The sequence below is a fragment of the Mesoplodon bidens genome (genome assembly GCF_964165515.1).
Source record: "Mesoplodon bidens genome assembly, chromosome: 14".
NCBI classification, from domain to species: domain Eukaryota; kingdom Metazoa; phylum Chordata; class Mammalia; order Artiodactyla; family Ziphiidae; genus Mesoplodon; species Mesoplodon bidens.
In genome coordinates, this window is record NC_138170.1 from 1,278,814 (window position 1) to 1,302,896 (window position 24,083).

A 24,083-nucleotide genomic window follows, 5' to 3' on the forward strand; every position below is an offset into this window, starting at 1 on the left:
GTTTGGTGGAGTACGTAAGAAACTGTATTGCCGGCAAAATGGCAGAAGGGCTTAACAGCACAAGTGCCCTACCAGCAGGGCAAATGATATTTAAGCCTAAATTCTATATCACTAGAGAAATGGATAAATGAATTATGGTGCATCTATCCAATCTGGAACACAAAAGCTAAGAGCTGATAAGTAATTGATAAGATTGACATGGAATTTATATCCAAGTGGGTAATAGCATTGGAAACAATCTAAGTGTGCCTCTAAAGAAAAACCAAACTAATTTGGTACAGGGATTTGATACATCCATACAGTGGGAAGCTATGCTGCCGTTAAAAGAAATGAGGCCCCAGAAGGCTACCCAAGAAACTGGTGACATCAATTCCAATGGATAGTTGGGAGAACGAGGGTGAAGGGAGACTTATTCTTCATAATATACCCTTTTGTGCCTATTGTACTTTGTCTAAAACATGTATGTTTTACCTAATTTTAAAAAAAGGAACCAGGTAGATCTGTATGTGCTCACATATGAAATAAGAAAGGCAGGTTTCAAGATGAGGTGATCCCATTTATTTTTTAGGTTTTAAAAATTAATTAATTGGTTTATTTTTGGCTGCACTGGGTCTTCGTTGCTGCCCAAGGGCTTTCCCTAGTTGCGGAGCATGGACTCTAGGCACACGGGCTTCAGTAGTTGTGGCATGCAGGCTCAGTAGTTGTGGCGCCCCAGCTTAGTTGCTCTGAAGCATGTGGGATCTTCTGGGACCAGGAGTCAGACCTGTGTCCCCTGTATTGGAAGGCGGATTCTTAACCACTGCGCCACCAAGGAAGTCCTGTGGTGATCCCATTTAAAAAGGTATAATATGCTACTACATTCACAGAAAAAACATTAAGGAATGTATACCGTTAACGGTGATTATCTTTGGAAGCTGGGGTTGGGGAACTTTCACTATCTAGATCTGTAGTGAATTTCCTTTCCTTTCCTTTCCTTTCCTTTTCTCTCTCTCTCTCTCTCTCTCTCTCTCTTTCTTTTTCATTTAAAAATATTGCTTAGTATTTTTTGTAATGAATTTTCTTACAGCCTATATATCACATTTATAATTAGAAAAAAGCCCTGTATATAATATATATGGGATACATGTCTGAACAAGGTAGCAATAGTGAACATAGTAAGGGAAGAACTGATTCAAGAGACATTTCATTGATGAAATTTAAAGGAATTGATGAACAATTACATATGAGAATTCAGGAAGAAGTCAATGTAGTATAGTGATTAAGATTAAGAGAATGAACTTTGGAGTCAGAGAAGCCTATTATCAAATTCCAGTTTACTGGCTATGTAACCTTAGGTTCACAGTTATTTAAGCTCTCTGAACCTCATATTCCAGCTCTGTAAAATGGAATGAAGTAGTGTCTCCTGTATAGGATTCTTTCAAGGAATAAAGCAAATCAAGAATGCAAAGTACCTAGGGTAGTATCTGGCACATAGTAGATGTTCAAAAAACAAACGGCAACAATAATAAATGACTTCTAGGGACTTCTTTGGTAGTCCAGCGGGTAAGACTCTGCCCTCCCAATGCAAGGGGCCCGGGTTCGATCCCTGGTCAGGGAACTAGATCCCACATGCAGCAACTAGGAGTTCACATGCCGCAACTAAGGTCCAGCACAGCCAAATAAATAAATAAATAAATATTTTTTTAAAAAAAGAGTCCACATGCCACAACTAGGACCCAGCTCAGCTAAAATAAATAAACAAACAAACAAATAAATAAATTAATAAATAAAAATTTTAAAATGACTTTTATATTTCTAGCCCAAGTATTAGAGAGAACGTAGTGTTTTGTTTTTTGTTTTTTTTTTAATAAATTTATTTATTTATTTTTGGCTGCGTTGGTTCTTTGTTGCTGTGCACGGGCTTTCTCTAGTTGCGGTGAGCGGCGGCTACTCTTTGTTGTGGTGCGCGGGCTTCTCATTGTGGTGGCTTCTCTTGTTGCGGAGCACGGGCTCTAGGCACGCGGGCTTCAGTAGTTGTGGCACACAGGCTCAGTAGTTGTGGCTCGTGCACCATGGCATGTGGGATCTTCCCGGACCAGGGCTCAAACCCGTGTCCCCTGCGTTGGCAGGCAGATTCTTAACCACTGCACCACCAGGGAAGTCCCCATAGTGTTTTAAGTAAAGATTAGAACATAGGAAGAGAAGCAAGTAAGAAGAATATCATTTAGTGTTACCCAAGGTGAATTTAAAGTGCATGTGGGAAATCAGAACTACAATGAGGTATCACCTCACACCTGTCAGAATGGCCATCATCAAAAAATCTACAAACAGTAAATGCTGGAAGGGGTGTGGAGAAAAGGGAACCCTCTTTCACAATTGGTGGCAATGTAAATTGGTACAGCCACTATGGAGAACAATATGGAGGTTCCTTAAAAAACTAAAAATAGAGCTACGATATGATCCAGCAATCTTACTCCTGGGCGTATATCTGGAGAAAACCAGAATTTGAAAGGATGCATGCACCCTGATACTCATTGCAGCACTATTTACAATAGCCAGGATATGAGAGCAACCTAAATGTCCATCGACAGAAGAATGGATAAAGAAGATGTGGTACATATATACAATGGAATATTGCTCATCCATAAAAAGGAATGAAACAATGCCATTTGCAGAGATGTGGATGGACCTAGAGATTATCACACAGAGTGAGGTAAGTCAGAAAGAGAAAAACAAATATCGTATAACATTGCTTATATGTGGAATCTAGAAAAAATAATACAGATGAACTTTGCAAAGCAGAAATAGAGTCACAGATGTAGAGAACAAACTTATGGTTACCAAGGGGGAAAGGGGGGGTGGGATAAATTAGGAGATTGGGATTGACATATATACACTACTATGTGTAAAATACATAAATAATGAGAACCTACTGTATAGCACAGGGAACTCTATTCAGTGCTCTGTGGTGACCTAAATGGGAAGAAAGTCTAAAAAAGAGTGGATATATATATATATATATATATATATATATGTATAACCGATTCACTTTGCTGCACAGCAGCAACTAACACAACATGGTAAAGCAACTATACTCTAATAAAAACTAATAAAAATAAAATAAAATAAAGTGCATGTGGGAATGCCCAGATGGAGATGGAATACTGAAGGAGAAGCCAATGCAGAAGGTATGATTTGGGGCATCATCATCAGCATAAAAATGGAGGTCCCCCTCAAGGGATGGGAATAGATGAGACATTCCAGAATGATCAAGCAGATGAAGAGGAAAGGACCAGGAACAAACCCAAGTGGACACCAGTCCTGAACAGGCAGGCAGAGGGGCAGGCAGGGTTGGGAAGAGATCAAAAGAGGCAATAAAGGTACCCAAGGGCAGAGATGATCAGCAGACGAAGGCTATGATGAACTGTGTACAGTTCTGCGAAGGCTAGGTTGAGCTCCAAGCAGAGTATGCGTTCTAGCAGGGAGTGAAGGCAACGGTTCTCTATCACCAGGAGTTAAAGTGAGGGATCACCTGCAGTTAGTATTTGTCAAACATATTAGAGTTTATAACCTGCTTTTCATATCCCTTCCGTCCCTTGATCCCCATGGCAACTCCATATGGAAGAGGCTACTGTTGCCTCATGAGGAAACTGAGGCTTAGAGAGGTTAAGTGATTTGGCCAAAGCCACACAGTTAGGGAGTGGCAGAGCCAGCATCAAACAGAGACTTCCTGACACTAGACCCAGTGGTGTTTCCTCAACATCCTGATGCCCAGCAGGGAGGCAGTGGTGACAGTAAGTAAGTAGCCATGGGCTTCATTTTTTTTTTTTTTTTTTGCCGTACGCGGGTCTCTCACTGTCTTGGTCTCTCCCGTTGCGGAGCACAGGCTCCGGACGCGCAGGCTCAGCGGCCATGGCTCACGGGCCCAGCCGCTCCGCGGCACATGGGATCTTCCCGGACCGGGGCACGAACCCGTGTCCCCTGCATCGGCAGGCGGACTCTCAACCACTGCGCCACCAGGGAAGCCCCATTATTTTGTTTTGTTTTTAGTTTTGCTTTGTTTAGTGTCAGAGAGGTTTGAGCAGGTTTGTAACCTGAAAGGAAGAATTTTGTCCTTCTGAAACAGTTCTTAGCTTATTTTTTAAATATAATTTTTGAGGAAATAATTTCAAACTTACAGAAAAGTTGCAAGAAGAGTACATAGAGCTCTCTTAGCTCCTTAAATCAGAGTCTACAATTACTAACATTTACTATTTCCTCCCCTTCCTCTCCATTATCATTATTCCTATTCTGATCATTCTGAGAGCAAGTTGCAGACATGATGCCACTTCACCCCTAAAGAGTTCACTGCGTATTTCCTCAAAAACAAGTACACGGGCTTCCCGGGTGGCGCAGTGGTTGAGAGTCCGCCTGCCGATGCAGGGGGCGCGGGTTCGTGCCCCGGTCCGGGAAGATCCCACATGCCGCGGAGCGGCTGGGCCCGTGAGCCGTGGCCGCTGAGCTTGCGTGTCCGGAGCCTGTGCTCCGCAACGGGAGTGGCCACAACAGTGAGAGGCCCGCGTACCGCAAAAAAAAACAAAAACAAAACAAAACAAAAAACAAGTACACAATTCTATAACCTTTGTGCAACCCTCCCAATCAGGAAATTAACACTAATACAATACTATCATCCTATCCACAGATCCCATTCAAATTTCACCCACTTCCCAATGTCTCCCTTTCCTTTCTAGGCCAGGATTCAAATCCAGGATCATGCATTACATTTCCTCATCATATCTCTTTGATTTGCTTTAATCTGCTAGAACACTTCCTCACTCTTTCCCTAACCTTTGTGACCTTTACAATTTTAAAAAGTATAGGCCCTTCGGGGCTTCCCTGGTGGCGCAGTGGTTAAGAGTCCGCCTGCCGATGCAGGGGACACGGGTTCGTGCCCCGGTCCGGGAAGATCCCACATGCCGCGGAGAGGCTAGACCTGTGAGCCATGGCCACTGAGCCTGCGCGTCCGGAGCCTGTGCTCCGCAACGGGAGAGGCCACAGCAGTGAGAGGCCCGGGTACCGCAAAAAAAAACAAGTATAGGCCTTTGATTCTGTAGTATGTCACTCAACCTGGATCCATCTGGGTTTTCTCCAAGTCAAGACTCTTAAGTTCTTGGCAGGAGTACTACTCAAAAAGTATTATGCTGTGTTCTTCTCACTGTATCACATCAGGGGGCACATGACGTCAGCTTATCCCACCACTGATGATGCTAACCTTGATCACCTGCTCAAGGTGGTGTCTGCCAGTTTGCTCCAGCGTAAAGTCACCATTTCTTTTTTCTAATTTGTTTTTTAATTTTTTAATGTGGCCATGTTGTGTGGCTTTCAGGATCTTAGTTCCCCAACCAGGGATCAAACTCAGGCCCCAGCAATGAAAGCGCCAAGTCCTAACCACTAGACAAAATCACCATTTTCAACTTTGTAGTTAATGAGTATTTTCTGGAGAAATACTCTGAAACTACTCTGATATCCTGTCCCCTATATGAAACTTCCACCCACCAGGCATAATAGCCATTGATGAATATTGTATGAATCAGTTCTACCTTAATAATTGCCAAGTGGTATTCTACTCCCGTTATTCCATCTACACGTGTTAGTTGGCATTCTGTGGTGAAGTGGACCTTTCTTTTCTCCTTACATTCAGTTTCATATGTATTTATTTGTATCGGTATAGATGCCTGTTTCATTCAATGAGTTGTAGTCTATTATTTATTTTGATGCTTAAATTTGTCCTAGATTTGGTCAGTGGGCATTTCTTTAAGATGACTTCTGTGTCCTTCTGACACATCTCCATCATTCCTTTAGCACTTTTTTACTTCCCAGCACTACAAAATGTTTCGGGTTCACCTTGTATTCTCCCTGGATAAGGGGTGGGAACCCTTGGGAGACCAAGCATTAGGGACATATGGCTGAGGTTATGCTGAGGCCACACCAAAGTCTCACCACAGGAACCTGCTGATGAGGATTTCCCTGCTAGCAGACCCAACCACTCCTCATGAATTATCCCTGTGTCTTGTTCTCACTCTTTCAAGATTCAAAGTCCAGTTGGTAGCATTCCAGTTGGTTGCCTTAGGCCAACTGCCTACCCCTGGACTGTGAAGAAGTGGGAGGAAGGATGAATGTCCTTCTCCAGCTGCCCAAAAGAGGGTAGAGCCTCAGCCTACCAGAGTTGTCCACAGTAGGGGTCTGTGTAGCAATAGAAAGATAATTTGAATACTGGGTGGCTAATAAGCCCTTCCCAAATATCTACTTCATAGTTGGGGAGATGGAGATACAGATGTAAGAAAAGGAAAAATTTGGAAATATTATGCAGTGAACAAGTGGTATGTGGGTAAATACTTAACGAAATCTCCCCAGGGGAAACAAAGTAGCCCTGGTTTACAGTGTTCGCCTGTTTCTGTTGTGTAAAACTCCCACCATGGCCAATTTTATTACTGAGCACAGAGTTGGCAAGACACGTAGTAGCACACCATGACATAGCATTTCAACCATACGGACACTATAGATGTAAACAACCTCAAGGGATAATGGGAAAATGCAGTAAAATAATTAGGAAGTGATGAATTTTGAGTTTTATCACCTTTGCTTTAATATAATTTATTTAGTTGCGAGTTTTTATGATTCAATTATTAATTAAAGCTGTGTTTAACAGCTGGAATGCACAATTCCAGAAAATTCAGCAGTTGTCTCTCACGAGCCAATATAAGGCGTCAGCATGCCATGGCGCCAGGCTGTGTCTCAGTGTTTTTCTCTGATGGTGGGGAAAGTGTGCTTTTGTTCATTTATTCTTTACTTTGTATTATTTTTTAAGTGGTAGAATAAGGATTGTTTTAAAAAACTGTATGTGTGTTTTCAAATAAGAATTTAATTAAAAAATAATAACTCCACAGAAACTTTGGCCTTTGTTTCTCTACCATTGGTTGAGAACAGTGTAAGCTGGCTTCCCAAACTCCAGTCACAGCCTCCTCCAAATGATTTATGCAAATGGATGCCAGACTATGATCTCTAAAATATAACTTTGGTTGTGTCATTCCTTTCCCAAAATCTTCAGTCACATCGAGTGCAAATTCTCTGGCAAGATTTGAGCTCTATCTACTTCCTTTCCAAATGCCTTCCATTCCTCCAGCTCTTGTCAGGGGTTTTTAAACCCTTCTTTAGGGCCCATGTCCCACAGCTGTGTGTGTGTGTGTGTGTGTGTGTGTGTGTGTGTGTGTGTGTGTGTGTGTCCGCGTGCAGCTGAGGGCCTCTGGAGAGGACAAGATGTGGGGCTCCAGCCCCTGCTTTTATCACAGCAGCTCTGATTATATTTCACACGTTGCAGGTGAGATTTCATTTGGAGAAAAAAGCATTCCGCTGCTAAAAGCCAAACATTTGAAATGAACAGTTTTAGTCCAACAGCATGGCTCATCCCAGTCAAGCACTCTCAAATCTGTATGCTTTCTTTAGGCATCTCATTTGTTCACTTACTTCAAGTGATGGTTTATTGAGTACTTCCTATGTGCCAGGCACTGAGCATAAAGCAGTGGACAAGACAGACTCTCCCTCCCTGGGGAGCTTACAGTTTAGAGGAGTGACAATAGATATTTGAAGAAATTCAGAAACAATGCCTTTCCTTTCCCCTCACTCCTCTTTGAGGTTTATCTCAGAGGCCACGGATTTATAAAATCTTTTGATCTTCCTTTCCTACGACAGAAGAACTCCCTTCTCCATGTACACTTTTGTATGTCAAGGATGTTTGTTGCTTTTCCTGTCCAGCGTCCATTCCCTCACCTTCTGGTGGTAGTACCTGGAACAGTCTTTCAGAAAACACATCTCCCTCCCCCATCTCTCTCCCAGCTCACTGGGTTCCATTTGGTTTCCAGGAGTGGGAAGTGACCTAGGCCTGGCCAACTGGCAAAAAAAATCCTCCTTAGCCACAGTGATTGGTTCAGGTCTGGCCACCCCTCTGCCTACAGTGATTGGTTTGAGATGGATAAATCATCCCAAATGGCCCATAGTGAATCCCAGACATGTGTAGGAGCTTCAGGGAACAGATGCTCCCTTTTCTGCTGAATTTAAGTCTGAAAATATGATAGACCCAGAATTTTTGGCAACAATCTTGTTATGCTGTGGAGAGTGAAGCTAACATGGAGGAAACTAGAGCCAGATGAAGGAGAGGGACGGAATCCTTGTGATGCTGAATGCCTGGGTCAAGCCACAACTAAAGCCTGACCCCTGGACATTATTGTTCCTTAAGTCATAAATTTCCCCTTTTGCCAAAGTAATTTTAAGTCAGGTTTTCTAAAAGAATGTTGAGCATTTTGTCATAGCAGAGCAGTTCTAACCTGGGCTCTCTAAAACTATAAGCTGGTATTTCTCTGGCTCTGGCTGTGAAGGAGCCCCACTGTCTCGCGCGTTCTCCCCAGTAAGTTCATAAGTCCCCAGAAAACTCCTCGTGTGTGGTCAGCAAGCTAATCCTCTGCCATTTCCTTCTGTCCCGGAGGCTGGGGGTGGCCCCTTTTTCTGCAGAAGCTGTGAGTCCTAACCCTGTTTCAGCCACCCAGCAAAACAGCTGAGAGCCCATTTGAGGTCACAGATATCCTCACCCTCTTAAGGCACTTAAAGTCTGGGTCCAGGGAGCTGAGGTCGCTGGTGCCCCATCCAAGGGCACAAAGGTGCTGCACCTGATCATTTTTCTTCACAGTTGCACTTACAGGGTGCTTGTCTTGTGCCAGGAACTATGCTGGGCATTTTACACTCATTCTCATATGTAATCCTCATAGCGACCCGAGGAGTGGAGGTAATTACTGTATCCCCATTGCACAAGTAAGAAAACTGAAGCTCAGAAAGTTCAGTGACTAAGCCAAGGATCCACGGTTAGTAAGTAACAGAACAGGGTTACCAGACACGTGAATTGCGGCCACTAGGGACGGAGGGGAGCTTTAGTGGGACATTTGGGACAGTAGGAAGTTGAAACAGTCGCCTCAGAAGCTGCTTAGAGGTGAGGTTGGGCGCCATCCCAAGGCCGGGCTGTGTGCCTCTCGGCGATCCCTGGGCCTCGGGATTTTCCGCGCGCAGGGAGTCTGGCTAGCCGAGTGGTGGCGGCAGGGGGGCGGGGCTTCTCTGGGCTCGGCCCTTGCTCAGGTGAGGCGCTGGCTACCCGGGCAGGAAGGGACGACGCGCCCCCTCAGTGCTCGCGAGGTGTAGGCTGCCCCGGCTGTCGGGCCAGGCCTGCTTGGGGGCCGGGACTGGCCCGGCGGGCAGGGCCTTTGGCGGGGGCGGGGGGCTGGAGTGGAGGGAGAGCGTGCCGCGCCCTGCCCGGCCCAGGTGTCGTCTCCGGGGGCGGAGTTTGGGAACCGGGCCGTGGGAGATTCCCGGCCGGACTAGCTGGCGGCAGTCGAGGGACAGAAGCCTACGAGACAAGGCCGGGCCGGGCGGCGCGGGGCGTGCAGAGGGCAGGCAAAGGCGTGGGACCGCCAGCATGTTCTCCCGAAACCACCGGAGCCGGGTCACCGTGGCCAGGGGCTCCGCCCTGGAGATGGAGTTCAAACGCGGCCGCTTCCGACTCAGCCTCTTCTGCGACCCACCGGAGGTGAGAGACCCGCGTCCCTGCCTTCCCCTCCCCGGGCTCCCGCAGCCCGGGCCGCCTGGGCCTCCCGCCCCGCCCGCGCGCGCCGAGGGGCGGAGACGCCGCGGGTCTGGTACAAAGTAGTGGTTGTTGACTTAAAAAGTCAGGCGCGGACCGTCTGCACGTTAATCGGACCGTGCCACCCCAGACGTTACCTGGCCCAGTTGGAATGACTTGCCTCCGCCTGGAAAAACCTCAGGTTGGCTTCAATTTAAGGGGCCCTAGGCTCGATTCCCAAAATGTGCCTTACCCCGGTCCTTGCCGGCATCCCGGGGCAAAGGGCGGTGTGCGCCCAGGCGGGCTCTAACAGGCTCCTTCCGCGCCCCACAGCCTGTCTCAGCCGTCTGGGACAGCCTGCACCATCAATCCTGACTTCTCCGCCAGGTCTGCCCCCTTCGCTGAAACCCTCCCCAGCTGCTCCGCTGTGGCTGGGACAGTCGGGAGTGAGGGGGCTCCTTATGAAAGACTTGGGATTATTTCCCAACTTTCAGCCTCCTTCCCTGGGGCCTAAGAGGAGTCCAGCCTCTACAGTTGGCTCCTCGGCCCACCACTCCACACGTTCCTCAGGCCTGAGCCTTACCTGTAACTCCCTAAAGAGGCTCAGGAGGGTCTGAACGATGTCGGGCTGAGCTAGGACTGAGAGGGCGAGTAGCCACAGCAGAGGCTATCTCCAGGGTCAGCGCTCCTTCCCTGCTTGGCCTGGAAAGGGTTAAGTGAGAGGGCCTTCCTCACCCCTCCCTGCCGGGATTCCAGGCCTGGCTTCTGCACTTTACCCTACAGCCTGCCCAGAACAAAGGCTCTTTCACACCGGTGACCCAGCGTCCCGGGCCTTCGCTGACTTAGAAGCTAGTGGGCCTCGGGGAGAGGACCTCTGTCGAGTCCAGCATAAGCAACGCCGCGTGGGGCCAGTGTGGGGGAGTGAGGGGCGAGGCCCAGGGACCCGGAGGAGGGGCCTGTGAGCTGGGGCCGCCCCCGGGATAAGCCCGGCCTTTCGGGGGCCGTAGCGGAGGAGCCGGGGCGGAGCCGCTGGGACCCGGCGGAGCGGTGTGTGACTCCGTGGGCCTGGGGTGGAGGGGGGTGGCAAAGCTGCAGCTGGCTGGGAATCGGGGCTGGTTTCCTGTCTGGAAGGGAAGGGGCCCGCAGAGGGGAGCGGGGGCCGCAGCAGCTAGGCACACCCCCGCCTTTCTCCCTCCGTCTCCTCCCTTCTGCTGGAAAAGCGAGGTAACTGTGAACCCAGGGTGGGGCGGGCTGGATGGGGGCCCCAAGCTGGAAGAGGTGGCCCTGGGGGTTGGGCCGCATTTACCCCTGTGTCCCACTCCCTGGGCTCACTCACTCAGGTCCTCACCGTTATCCTTCTTCTTCCTCAGACTAAGCCAGAACCCCTTTCAGAAAGCAACCTCCTGACAAAGCCCACGACTCTGTAGAACCTGCATGCAGTGTCCCCTCCCTGCCCCCTTCCAGTTGTGCCTCCCCTCACACCCTACCGCACACAGACTCTCTGTCCACCAGGCCAGGGATGTGGGCGGGGGCGGGGGAGGGGCCAGAGTGGGAATGAAAGAGCCTTTTTCTTCCACAGCTGGGAGAACAGCTGCCACCAAAGCAAGACTGGACACTCTGTGCCCAGAGTCCCCTCTGCAGCTGGCCTCCTCTCCGGGGACCCTGCTCATCCTCACCTCGCTTTCCTTTCCCTCCATGCCTGGCTCCCATCAGGGCCCTGGAACAGCGGTAGGCAAGGGAAGTTTGTCACAGCAGCCAGAGGGGTCTAACGGGAGCGCAAGAGGGAGAGGGGCTGCCTCTGCCCTCTGTCCAAGGACTGCCCACCTCTTTCAAGACCAGGGGAGCAGCGGGAGGAATTGTGGGGCAGCGTGGTGCTTGCTCGCCCCACCCTTCTGAGGGGTCAACAAGGGAAGGGGCACCTGGGGGGCACAGAGATGCAGGACAGATTGCACATCCTGGAGGACCTGAATATGCTCTACATCCGGCAGATGGCGCTCAGCCTGGAGGTAACGCCCCCACCCCTGGAGTGCACCTCCTCCACAGCGTCCCGGCCCATCTCTGCTCTGCCCTTTCCTGCTGGGGCCGAGCGGGGAGAGCGGAGCCCGCTCCAAGTGGGGAGACGGACAGGTGGTTCTGTAAGCCCTTCGTTGGGTGCTACGTGTGGCCCCAGGTTCAGTTCTGCCAATTAGAGTACTGTGTTGGCAACAGGGTCTTCACACCTGTTTCTGGAAGCTCTGTGGTTTGGTGTGGCTGTGTGTTCTGGGGCTGAGGGCTCCTTTTAGGTATGGGAAGAGGAGGGGGGTTCAATGTGAGAGGTCTGCAGGAAGGAGATGGCCTTACCAGAGACGGGGAAGGGGACTCTAGGGCAGGATTCTGTGGCCCCGAAGATGGCAGGGAGCTGTTTATTCTTTTTTTTTAAATAGATTTATTTTATTTTTAAAAAATTAGTTAATTAATTAATTAATTAATTTTTGGCTGCATTGGGTCTTCGTTGCTGCTCGCTGTCTTTCTCTAATTGCGGCGAGTTGGGGGTTACTCAGCATTGCAGTGCACAGGATTTTCTCATTGCTGTGGCTTCTCTTGCTGTGGAGCACAGGCTCTAGGCACGCAGGCTTCAGTAGCTGTGGCACGCAGGCTCCAGAGCACAGGCTCAGTAGTTGTGGCACACGGGCTTAGTTGCTCTGTGGCATGTGGGATCTTCCCAGACCAGGGGTTGAACCCGTGTCCCCTGCATTGGCAGGAGGATTCTTAACTACTGTGCCAACTGGGAAGTCCTTTTTTTTTTTTTTTTTTTTTTTAGTTTTTGGCCGCACCCCACAGCATGTGCGATCTTAGTTCCCCGACCAGGGATCGAACCCACACCTCCTGCATTGGAAGGCAGAGTCTTAACCACTGGACTGCCGGGGATGTCCCTCATCTATTTATTCTTAATCACATTTATTGAACACCTACTATATGTCAGCTTCTTTCTAGATCTTGGGATACCTCAGTGAACAAAACAGGAAAGGTCCATTCTACTGGGGGAACAGACAAGAAGCGTGCAAACAAATAATCTCACATAGTGAAATTATGATGAAAACGGGGGGGGGTGTAATAAAAATCGGGTGGGGGGGCAGCATTAGATGTAGGAGTCAGGGAAGGCCTCTGTGAGCTCTTTGAGCTGTGACCAGAAGGATATGAAGATATGTAAAGATGGGTGGGAGGGCTTTCCAGACAGAGGGCACAGTAAGGGCAAAAGGCTCTTAAATGAGGATGATGGTGATATGTTTGCGGAAGAAGGAGAGCCAGTGGGGCTGGAACATCATAGCTGGGGTCGAGCTGATGGGGGGAGCCAGATTATTCAGGGCTTTGTAGGCCATGACAAGGCATTTAGATTTTACTCTAAGTGTGATGTTGGCTCATGGAAGGGTTTTAAGCAGGGGGACAACTTATCTAATGTTTTACAATGATGGCTGTTGTGTTTGAAAGGAATAGGCTAGGCAGGGGTGCAGGGTGGGAGGGAGAAGGATTGGCCAGACGAATAGCAGAAGACCACCAGCTAGGAGGTCGTTATAGCCTTAGGGGAGTGAACCTGGTGGTATGGATTAAATGCTCATGGTGGAGATAGGGAGACGGGGGTGGATTTCAGATGATGGTGGTAGATCTGACAGGGCTTGCTGACGTACTGGACATGTGGGTGCAGCCAAGAGAGGGCTCCAGGATGATCCTCAGGTGTGTGGCTAAGGAACTGGGCGATGTGGTCATTTACTGAGGTGGGGAAGAGAGAGGCAGCTGTGGAAGTGACCACCTGAACCAGGCAGGGGGTCGCTGCTAAGCGAGGTCAGGGGCAGGACAGTGGCGAGTCCAGCTCAGGAGGGGAGTTTACTGCACAGGTGTCTGTACCTCAGCCGGGTCCCCACTCCCTACATCATGGCAGACATTACGGGTCAATCATGGCAGTCTTCACCAACAAATCCACGCGTGGCCTCACAGTCTTTCTCAGCTCAACCTTGGCATAAATTATGCAGGTTGTGTCCTTCATAAGGGCACTGCATAGTGGCGGTGTGAGGAGGGGACACCTTTATCTAATTTGTTTGCCTGGAGAGGATCATCTTTTTCTAAAATGGAGAAAGGTGCCCAAGGCTCCCATCGGGACTCTGACACTACATGTTGCCCTGTCCTGGCATATGAGATAAAACCTATTTGCCATCCCCAGTCCTCTGCACTGACCATGTTACTAGTTACCTGTGGCTATTTAAGTTTAAAATTTAGTTAATTAAAATGAAATAAAATTAAAAATTTAGTTCCTTAATTACTCGAGCCACATTTCATGTGCTAGATGGCTACTGAACATTTCCATCATTGCAGAAGATCTCATTGGCCATGGCTGGTCTAGGTATTTAAATGTTCGAATTCTGCGTACCTCCCCCTCCATGTAATTTTTCTTCATAGGAGCTCTGCCCAAGCTCTGGGGACGAGGAGGGGGCTTAGATTTCCCTTTGGTCATCTCTCATTCAGTCTTGGGTTGGTTGAGGGTGCTGTGTTCTTTCTCCAGGAAGCTCAGCAGTTCCCCAACCCCCATACCATTGATGTTTCAGGGATTAGCAAGAGAGGTAGTCCTGGAAGTGTAAATTCAAGAAGACTTTCTGGAGGAGGCAACTTAAGCTGAAATTAAAGAGAAGGTGGGAGGGCTGGGCCCAGGTAGGGGTTAGACTTTCCCATTTAATCCTCAAACAGTAGGAGGTGGAATTACCACGCCCTCCCACCCCCAGTTTACAAACAGAGGCTCCAGAGGTTAAGTTCTCATGGCTAGTCAAGTTCCTAAGCCAGGATTTGAACTTAGCCCTGGTGGAGACTCTAAAGGGAACATAAGGTGATGAGAAGCGGAGAGGGAAGTCAGAGACAGAAGGGAGTGGGAGGAACTGGAAAGGCTGTCCAGAGAGCGCCTACTGTGTGCTGTCCCTGATGTCCTACTGTGTGCTGGGGCTTCTGCCCATGACTCCTCCTCCTTCAGCCCCTTGCGCCCTGAGCGGAGTCCAGTTTAGGGTTCTTTCCCAGGGGAGTCTGGTGAAAGTACTGCCGGCTTGGGAAAAGAGGGTGTGTGGGTGGGGAGGGGGGCGACTTGGAGCTATACCTGAGGTACGGAAATGGGGGTGAAGCTCCGGGATCCAGAGCCTGCGTCAGGATTCCCGAGATGCCCGGCCTGAAGGGTGGGAGATTTCTGTGGCACTCTCCACCGAGGGCCGTGGGAGAATGGATTCGGACCCGAGTGCATGGGGGGAGAGTGGTAGCCAGGGTGTCTGCACCCCCAGTCCGACTCATCCAGGCTGGATACAGCGACTTCTCTGCAGCCCCAGTTATTCCGATGTATACACTATCCCCCTCCCGCATGCACCCGGGCCAGGAGTCACCTTGGAAGGCAACTGCAACCCGGAGGGGCCCCCTGGCTTCCGGCAGCTCCGGAGCCTGGAGCCCTTTCTAGAGTGAGGCCGGTGCTCCCGGAGATACCGTCCCTCCGCGACTAGGTCTCTGTGGTTAGCACCACCCGGAGCCTAACCGGGCCAAGCGCACAGAGGGACTGAGGGACCGCCTGCGTTCCGGAGCCCCTCGGCCGCTCTCGCGGCAGCTGGTAGATGATGTCATCGGCGCTCGCTGCGGGCGGGGCGGCTCCCCGGACCGGGCCCAATGCCCGCGTTGCGCCGCACGTGCAATGGACAGGGCTAGGGAAGAATCCGTGCGTGCTGGAGCCGGGACCAAAAGGCTAGTCAGGAGGGGGCCTGCGGACGCTGCTAGGCCCCACCCCCCTCACCTGTTTGGGGGTGTTTGTGGTAGAAGCTAGATGCAGAATGGGGTGGGGGTTGGCAAGCAGCAAACCGTAGCAGAGGCGGGACCCTGGTGCAGGCAGTCATGGTGGGGGTGGGGGCAGCTGTGTAGTCTGAGAGGGCTTCCTGGTGGAGGCGGCGTAGGTACCCGGTTGGCCTATTTCTGAAGGGTCAGGAAGGGAAATGTGGATAGTGAGGGTGATGAGATGAGGTGAGACGTGATGAAAGTCTGTCCCAGCCCAAGTAGGGAAGGAAGAATCAGCAGGGAGGCTGGACAAGGCAATTCCCGGAAGCAGGAATTTAGGGTGTTGAGGTCTTGGAGACTTGAAGCCTGGAGTCATCAGGAAAGAAGCAAGGGCACAGAGTGTGGAAAAGAGCTGGTGTGAGGGAGGAGAGCCGGTGTGAGGAGGAGAGCCGGTGTGAGGGAGAGCCGGGTTTCGGTTCTGTGCAGCCACATTCACCCTGCTCTTCCAGTCCTGTCACTCCACTTGGCTTGCCTTCCGCTTTGTACGCTGTAACAGGGCTAGTCTTCCACCTCTTCTCTGAAGCCTTCCCCATCACCTCAGCCAGAGGCAAATAGCGTCTGTTTCCTGTGAGCGTGTTTGTCCCATGACATGGCACTTATGGAGCAGCCATTAATGTCTGCACCTCTCACCTCCCAGCTGGATTTCAAATATGGAGCTTTAGACAGCACAGGGATGCTCCGGTGTTATTGGGTGAAAGCTACTGGGCTGAAGTAGCATCATTAAAATAAGCACCCGCCCCCACGCATACCGTACGCTGTGCACTGGGCATTGTGCTCAGTGCCTACTCACTCCTGACCTGCTCCACCTGTCTTCCCATCCCCATTCCTTGCCTCTGGCCTTACCTCTGAGACTCAGAGGGCCAGCAGGTGGCAGGTTCCCAAAGTTGGGGTGTATACTGCATTCTCTGCAGCATGGATGAACACTGTAGGCGGTACGCTCCTTCTCCACTGACCCCTTGCCAACTAAATGTCCTCTCTCATCACTTGAGTCTTTGGGGTAAGCCAGGATGGCCTTTACTATCTGTGGCCATTCCCTTTAGGTGGCAGTTCTCAGCCTGGGCCGCACCTCAGAGTCACTTGGGGAATTTTCCAAAAAATGCACATGCCCCACTCTTAGAGATTCTTATTCTGCTACTCTGAGGTGGGGTCTCGTGATTTATTATTATTTTTTAACTCAGAAGATTTAATTTTTTAAAAGGTAACACAATTTCCAATAGGACAGTAGTAAAGGAGCATATATATAAAGTATCATAAATTGATTTTCCATTCCTGGCTCCCAGCCCCACAGCCACTACTATTTTATGCATGTCTATGGATATGTATATGCATATATATATATATATGGTGCACAAATGGTAGCATGCTGTAATACTGTTCTTTCTTTTCTCACTTCATATATTTTGAAGATTGCTTCATTTTTGCACACATGTCTACCTTACTCTTTTATGTCTGCAATAGTCCATATTCCATGGTATAGATGTGCTATAACTTATTTAACCAATGCCCTATTGAAGGACTTTTAATCTTGGTGTTTTAGAATGATGCTGCAATGAATATGGCTCTGCCCACAAGTGTAACTATATCTGTAGGATAAACTCCTAGATGTTGGATAGCTGGATCAGAGGATATGTGAATTTGTAGTTTTTACAGATTTTTCCAAGTTGCGCTCAAAAGAGGCTGAAAAAAAGTATACTCCCAGAGGGAGTAGAAATTTTAACAAGGTCTCTCTGGTTACATGTGGGCTGCTGAGGTTGAGACTCAACCCTTGCCCTTTAGTTGCCTGAAACATAAGTTTCTTGTCAGTTTCTTGTGGACCACAGTCCACTTGGGAATGAAGGGTGCTTCAACCCGTCCCCCAACTGACATTTCCTTCTCATCCTTATCCCCACTCCGGCTAGGACACAGAGTTGCAAAGAAAGCTAGACCATGAGATCCGGATGAGGGAAGGGGCCTGCAAGCTGCTGGCGGCCTGCTCCCAGCGAGAGCAGGCTCTGGAGGCCACCAAGAGCCTGCTGGTGTGCAACAGCCGCATCCTCAGCTACATGGGCGAGCTGCAGCGGCGCAAGGAGGCACAGGTGCTGAGCAAGACAGGCCGGCGGTGAGCAAGGGGGAAGCAAGGCTTTATGGGAGTAGTGGCGCAGTGTGTGTGTTTATGGAGTATGGAGTATGGAGCACCCTGAAGATGACTTCCTGGTGAAGACTTACCAGGGTCCTAGAAGACACCTTGGTGTTTTACCACCGCAGTGTGCTGCCCAGAGGTGCACTAGTGAGTTGTAAGACACTGGCTCAGGAAAGCCAGCGTATCTGGTGAAAGGCTGGCAGTCTGAGGAGTAGTAATGCAAAAGTGCTAATTTGCTAAGCCCTGCCTGTGATCTGATGAGTCTGGCTGGCTGGCTTCTGGAAAGCTAATTTTCTCATAGCTGGTTCACCAAATGGCCAATTTGCTAAATGACCAATTTACTGTAACTGACAATAGTTCCTTGTACCTGGGGTTTGCCTCATTAGAGTCAGGGATTGGGAAAAGAAATAATAATAAAAAAAAATTTAAGGGAAAGCCTTAAATTTACCTTAAATTAAGCCTTAAATTACCCATTCACGTAAATTAGATTGTGCACTAAAAGGACTCAACCCTTGGATGTGAAACACAGCGTACGCTGGCATTAGACTCTGCTGATCTGACAAATCTGTAGTGAAATGGTTGAGGCGATGTTCTGGTAAAACTACAATGTGGGCAAAAATATTTGGCAAATTGATCATTCTGAGAACTGACCATTTTTGGTGAACTGGTCATTTGGAAAGTTGGCTTCTGGCAAAGTAACCTGCTTGATCCCGCAAGGCTGAGTGGGGAGGAGGTCCAGGCCCCTCACCGACATAGTGTCATCCCAGCTCATCCATGAAGGCTGCCACAAGGAGAGGCTGCCAGGAGGCCTCCAGAGTGCACCCATGAAGACACCAGGGGAAGGCTGCTCCGTAAAGTTAAACGAAGAGCAAGCAGGCATGGGGACACCTTCTACTGTGAGTTTGCTGTCTCTTAAGAGGCGGCCATTGACAGGCTCTGCCCTGCCCAAGTCCCCACACAGCCCACACAGTGTGATCTGAGGTGCACCCCAAGTCCCTGGCAGCTAAGCACATTGCCATCAATGCCACATCATCTAGTTTAAGGCTAAGCCACTAATTTCATTATAATGAATTATAAATTAGTATGGATAAGCTGGCCATCACCTTAGGAGAGGGACACATGCTCGGTGAGTCCTAATGATGGGCGGGGAGGGGAGCAAGGCCGGACGTCCCCCCTGCGGTGGGGGGACTGGGGAACTTGGGGCACTGGGAAGGTTCAGCGCATCTAGCCAGAGGGGTAGAGGAGAAGTCAAAGCTGAGGGGCGGAGGGAGAGAGATTTGCAGTAAATGGAACACAAGTGTTCCCTACTTGGGTTCCTGAGTTTCTGACTGATCCAGTACCCTCCTTTACTGCAGTGATGAGATGGTGGAGACAAGCAGCCTCCTTTGTTGTTAAACAGAAAGCCTGCAAACTCCTCCAAGCCTGGGGGTTGATGGAGAAGAGTCCTTAAAAGGGAGTCTTTCCCTGTGGGCGCCTGTGTCCTCAAGCCCCACTTCTCCCTGGCAGGAGTCTGGGGAGGTGGTCAGGAAGGGTGCTTGCGCGGGGGGCGGCCTGAGCTTGTACTGTGTGTGTGAGCTAAGAGCCTCTAACGTTCCCAAGCCCAGCAACCTCCTGGGTTCAACTGACAACTCTCCCTAACAGTCCTTCAGCCCTGCCATGTCAGCCTGGCTGGGACCTGGCAGCTGGGTCCTGGGCCAGGGGGGTCCTAGAGCCCTTGGGAACCAGAGCCAGGGGGAATAGTGTCAAGAGGCCGGGCTAGGACGTTGTGATTTGCCCACAGGCCTTCTGACAGTGGGCCGCCCGCCGAGCGCTCCCCCTGCCGCGGCCAGGTCTGCATTTCCGGTAAGAAGCACCACTACCCCCGCTGTTGGCATTCTCGGCCCAATGATGGGATCTCCTGCTCCATCGCAACATCTGTTCCTACCCCTCTGCCCCTCAGATCTCCGGATTCCACTCATGTGGAAGGACACAGAATATTTCAAGAACAAAGGCGGTGAGTTCCACACACGTGGGACAGATTTAAGGGAGTGACCCTGAGATTGGAGGTCCCTGTGGGGCACGTCTTTACCAGTTTTGCTCTCTGTCCCCAGACCTGCACCGCTGGGCTGTGTTCTTGCTGCTGCAGATAGGGGAACACATTCAGGACACGGAGATGGTCCTGGTGGACAGGACCCTCACAGACATCTCCTTCCAGAACAACGTGCTCTTGTGAGTACGAGTACCTCATCCCTGTGGCTCCCTCCTTTCTCTACTCTGCTCGAATCCTCGAATGCGGTAGCCACAGGGGAGGGGAGGAAGAGGAGAGGGAGGAAGGGAGACGGGCCTTCCCTGTGGAGCTGTCCTGTACTTGCATGGCATCCCTCCTCCGCCACAGCGCCGCTCCCTGGACTTCCCCAGACCACCCTCCTGTCCTCCCTTCCTCCCATATTCCTACAGTGCCGAGGTAGGGCCAGACTTTGAACTGCGGCTGGAGCTGTATGGGGCCTGCGTGGAAGAGGAGGCGGCCCTGGCTGGAGCCCCCAAAAGGCTTGCCACCAAACTCAGCAGCTCCCTGGGCCGCTCCTCGGGGAGGCGTGTGCGGGCATCGCTGGAGACAGCTGGGGGCTCAGGGAGCAGTCCCATCTTGCTCCCCACCCCGGCTGTTGGGTAAGGCCCTGTATTCCCCCACTGCCCTCAGCTGGCCACAGGTGACCTCTGAGCTGTGTTGAGCATGCAGAACCTACTGTGCACTGCTGCCGGGACATGCAGACAGATATGAATAAGCGGTGGTCACATAGCTGGGAGGCACTCTGGCCTGTACCTCGGGGCTTGTACCCCGAGCCAACTGAGAAGACCAATAGGAATGCAGGAAGAGCTAGGCTCTGGGGCCATCACTTTTTGGCAGCAGCAAATACATCTCATGTGGATAGAACAGAGTGCCCCTGGTTGAAGCAGGGTGGCCTGGGTCCTGTGGTGCTGCCTACAGGCGCCTGGAGGCACCTAGTGGAACCACTGGGTCTCTGAGCAGCAGTTTGAAAACCTTCCAGGTAATGAAGAGAATGCTCATTTTGGAGACAGACATAGATTCAAATTCCAACTCTACCGCCTAAGCTATATTTATGGGCAGATATCTTAACCTCTTTAAGCCTCAGGCTGCCTCAGGGCTGTTGTGGGACCACAGTGGGATAACATATTTAAAGCACAGGCCCCGGCACTTAGCAGGAGTGCAGTACATGTCCCAACCCCTGTGGGGGAGGCAGGCTAGTTTTCTGCGGGGCAGCCTGAACAATGCGGCAGACCTGCTCAGCTTACAGCCCCTGCCGTCCGACGCGCCCCTCACGCGGCTGCCGCCCACTTCTCTGTCCCGCAGTGGTCCCCGTTACCGCCTCCTGGCTCACACCACGCTCACCCTGGCAGCAGTGCAAGACGGGTTCCGCACACACGACCTGACCCTCACCAGTCACGGTGAGTATGTGTGTACGTGGGGGACGCTGGGTGGTGAGAAGAGGGGCCGTTGGCTGGCCCCCTTCACACTCCCCACCCTCACCCTGCACCTCCTCCTCCCCCAGAGGAGAACCCCGCCTGGCTGCCCCTTTATGGTAGCGTGTGTTGCCGTCTGGTGGCTCAGCCTTTCTGCATGACCCAGCCTACTGCAAGTGGTGTCCTCAGGGTGCAGGTGAGGGGCCCTGAGGAGTGGAAGGGAACAGGGAGAGGGCAGAGGGGAGCCAGATGACCCAGGAACCAGAGAACTATTGAAAAAGCGAGATCTGGGTGGAGGAAGGAGGAGCGTGGCAAGGCGAGGGGAGGGTCAGACAGGAGGGCGGAGGGCGGGCAGAAAGGAGCAGGTTCTCTGTGGGGGGCTGGGAGGAAGGGTGTTGGGGGTGTGATTCCCCTAGGAAACCTTGAGTCATTTATGCAGCAAGCTGGGGAGCTGCAGGACTGGGTGCGAGTGCATGGAGTCTTGAAAGGCACAAACCTCTTCTGTTACCGGCAACCTGAAGACACAGACACTGCGGAGGAGCCGCTGTTTACTATCGCGATCAACAAGGTGATGAATCCCTGGTGGTGAAGCCACCCAGGCGGCAGGGCTCGGGAGCCTCCCCATCAGGCCCCGGGAGGGTGGGCACAGACCTCAAGGAGATCAAAGCTAGCCTCCTGTTCCAAACAGCACCACACCCAGCTTCAGGGCCAGGGTTGTTGGGACCATATTCTCCCCAGCCAGCATCACTGGAAAATGATCGTCCCTTCTACTCACCAACCTTAGCCCCTGCCAAGCCTCAGAGAAGGTTCTAGAGCCAGTTTAGGCCTTTTCATCCTCCTTCCACCTTTCCCCTCAGACTCGATCTGCATCTCCCTCACCGTTCCCTGGTTTTCTCTCCCAACCCATGTCCAAGGACCCTCTTTGTTTCCTAGCCCTTTTGCTAGCATTCCTGCCGACTTTCATAAAAGTACTGAGGGACCTCCGGCCTCGGCGCTCCTGCTCCCGCCTGCCTCCTTGCCTGTAGGGACCTCCGGCCTCGGCGCTCCTGCTCCCGCCTGCCTCGCGCAGCCCCTCCTTCCCCATATCCGTCTGCTCCTCTTTTCCTGACTAAGGACGACCTGTCTCATCCCCTTCCTTTCCTGCTCTTTCTTTCCGCTCTGGTCAGTAGGAGGCAAATGAGAGGGCTTCGTGAAAGCCCCACAGGCTCCTCCTTCTAGGGCAGGGATGACCAAGCCTGCCTGATGTCACTGCTGACTTCTGTGACCAAGGTGAAGGTGGTGGAAGCAGATCCTGTCTTTCTCCTACAGGAGACTCGAGTCCGGGCAGGGGAGCGGGACCAGGCAGTGGGCCGGCCCTTCACCCTGAGCATCAGTAACCAGCATGCGGAGGATGAGGTGACACACACCCTTCAGGCAGAGAGTCGGGGAGCCCTGCAGAGCTGGATGGAAGCTCTGTGGCAGCTTTTCTTTGACATGAGTAAGAGGAGGGGGCTGGATTGAACCTTCGGGAGGGACTGTGGATCGTTACTTTTACCAAAGGCCTCTATTTCAAGAACGTGTGTCAAGGGATGTAGCAGGGGAGAGGGTAGCCTGGCCCTCTCACAGTCCTCCCCCTACCCACCCCAACCAACGCCCTCCCTGCAGGCCAGTGGAAGCAGTGCTGCGATGAAATAATGAAAATTGAAACCCCTGCTCCTCGGAAACCACCCCAAGTACTGGCCAAGCAGGGGTCCTTGTACCATGAGATGGGTGAGTGAAAGTGCACTGTGGGATCCTGATGGGAATTTGGGTTGGCGGCTTCAAGGGAACCAGATAATGGAGACGGAGAGAAAGCACACTTTGGGCTAAGGCAGAGCTCCCTTCTCCAACCCTTCCTAAAACCACCTCCACCGAAGTTCACAACAAAACCCATAGAACCAGATTCATTTCATGGATTTTTTTTTCCCGTAATTTCTTTTTTCCTGTTTCCCTTTCTGCATGCGGATTCCTGTCTCTTCCGGACCCTTCACTTGCCGGCACTGCTTTCATTTTCCTCCTCTTTCTTGGCTTCTTCACCTGCTTCTGTCCACCCTCCTCTCCCTGTCCACCCTGTCGCCCCATATCCCAGTCTTGTCAGAACCTGTGACTCCGGGGGGCCCGAGGGAGGGGCTGCTCCTGCAGGATAACGCGATCTCAGCTGAGATCCAGGCTTCGCTTTCCTCCTACAGTGACAGGCGATGCTCAGGGCTGAGTAGGTCTGGGGCCCAAGCTCTGACTAGCCCCCTCCCCTCAATCCCTTCCCGGTGCCACAGCTATTGAGCCGCTGGATGACATCGCAGCGGTGACAGACATCCTGGCCCAGCGGGAGGGCACGAGGCTGGAGACGCCCCCACCCTGGCTAGCAGTGTTTACAGACCAGCCTGCCCTGCCTGACCCCTGCTTGCCTGCTTCAGTGGCCCCAACCCCAGCCCAGACCCATTCCCTGCCCCGGGGGAGACCCCGAACGTTCTCCCTGGATGCTGCCCCCCCAGACCACTCCCCTGGGGCTCCTCACTCGGTTGCCCCTCTACCCCCGAAGCGGTCCCCACAGTCCAGAGGCCTCTGCAGCAAAGGCCCACCCCACACTTGGCTCCAGTCCCCAGTGTGAGACGGTGTGCTGGCACAGGATCTGGTCAGAAGAGCAGATGATCTGTGTGCCGCTGGGCTCTGGATTCGGCGCTGTTTGTAGCAGGTTGGCCAGCTTGGCCTCCCCGTCCCCTGCTGGACCGGGGACAGGCTGGGGCGGGGGAGCAGAAGCCCCTTTTAAGCTGTGGTTGCCATGGTGCTGAGGGACTCATTCCCAGGGCTGGCTGGGACCCCCTAAACCCTTCCTGGGAGAAAACTGGAACCAACCCTGCCCCTACCTCCCTGCACTAACCAGCTTTGAGGATGGCACTGAAGAGCCCTGGGAGGGAACGCGCCTCCCTTGTGACTCCCACATGGACCATTAAAGTTATTTAACATCAGCCTTCACCTGGTTCTTGAGGACAGGTTGCCTCTTGGCTTGGTCTGGACCTGCCACATCCCCTCACCCCTGGAGCT

General features: G+C 51.5%; 1 protein-coding gene across 8 annotated transcripts; it reads left to right on the top strand.

Annotated features, from left to right (window-relative positions):
* Positions 1-9,261: 9,261 nt before the first annotated feature.
* RTKN (rhotekin) lies at positions 9,262-24,007 on the top strand. Of its 8 annotated transcripts, none has more exons than XM_081253689.1 (13): positions 9,568-9,586; positions 11,199-11,625; positions 17,344-17,543; positions 19,345-19,406; positions 19,504-19,557; positions 19,655-19,772; positions 20,001-20,210; positions 20,914-21,008; positions 21,113-21,219; positions 21,463-21,591; positions 22,332-22,500; positions 22,668-22,772; positions 23,315-24,007. In XM_081253689.1, exons 2-13 carry the CDS (start codon positions 11,554-11,556, stop codon positions 23,647-23,649), a joined length of 1,656 nt encoding a protein of 551 aa, XP_081109815.1. In that variant the 5' UTR covers positions 9,568-9,586; positions 11,199-11,553; the 3' UTR covers positions 23,650-24,007. The 8 variants fall into 8 exon arrangements, with proteins under 8 accessions (XP_081109820.1, XP_081109815.1, XP_081109821.1 ...); XM_081253695.1 differs by having other exon boundaries at positions 11,199-11,347; XM_081253690.1 differs by lacking the exon at positions 9,568-9,586 and adding an exon at positions 10,649-10,666.
* The last annotated feature ends 76 nt before the right edge of the window (positions 24,008-24,083 follow it).

Coding starts and splice junctions, on each gene's coding strand:
- RTKN (XM_081253694.1), top strand. CDS start 9,476: ATGTTCTCCCGAAACCACCGGAGCCGGGTCACCGTGGCCAGGGGCTCC. Junction 19,558..19,654: donor ATATTTCAAGAACAAAGGCG/GTGAGTTCCACA, acceptor CTCTGTCCCCAG/ACCTGCACCGCTGGGCTGTG. Junction 19,773..20,000: donor TTCCAGAACAACGTGCTCTT/GTGAGTACGAGT, acceptor ATATTCCTACAG/TGCCGAGGTAGGGCCAGACT.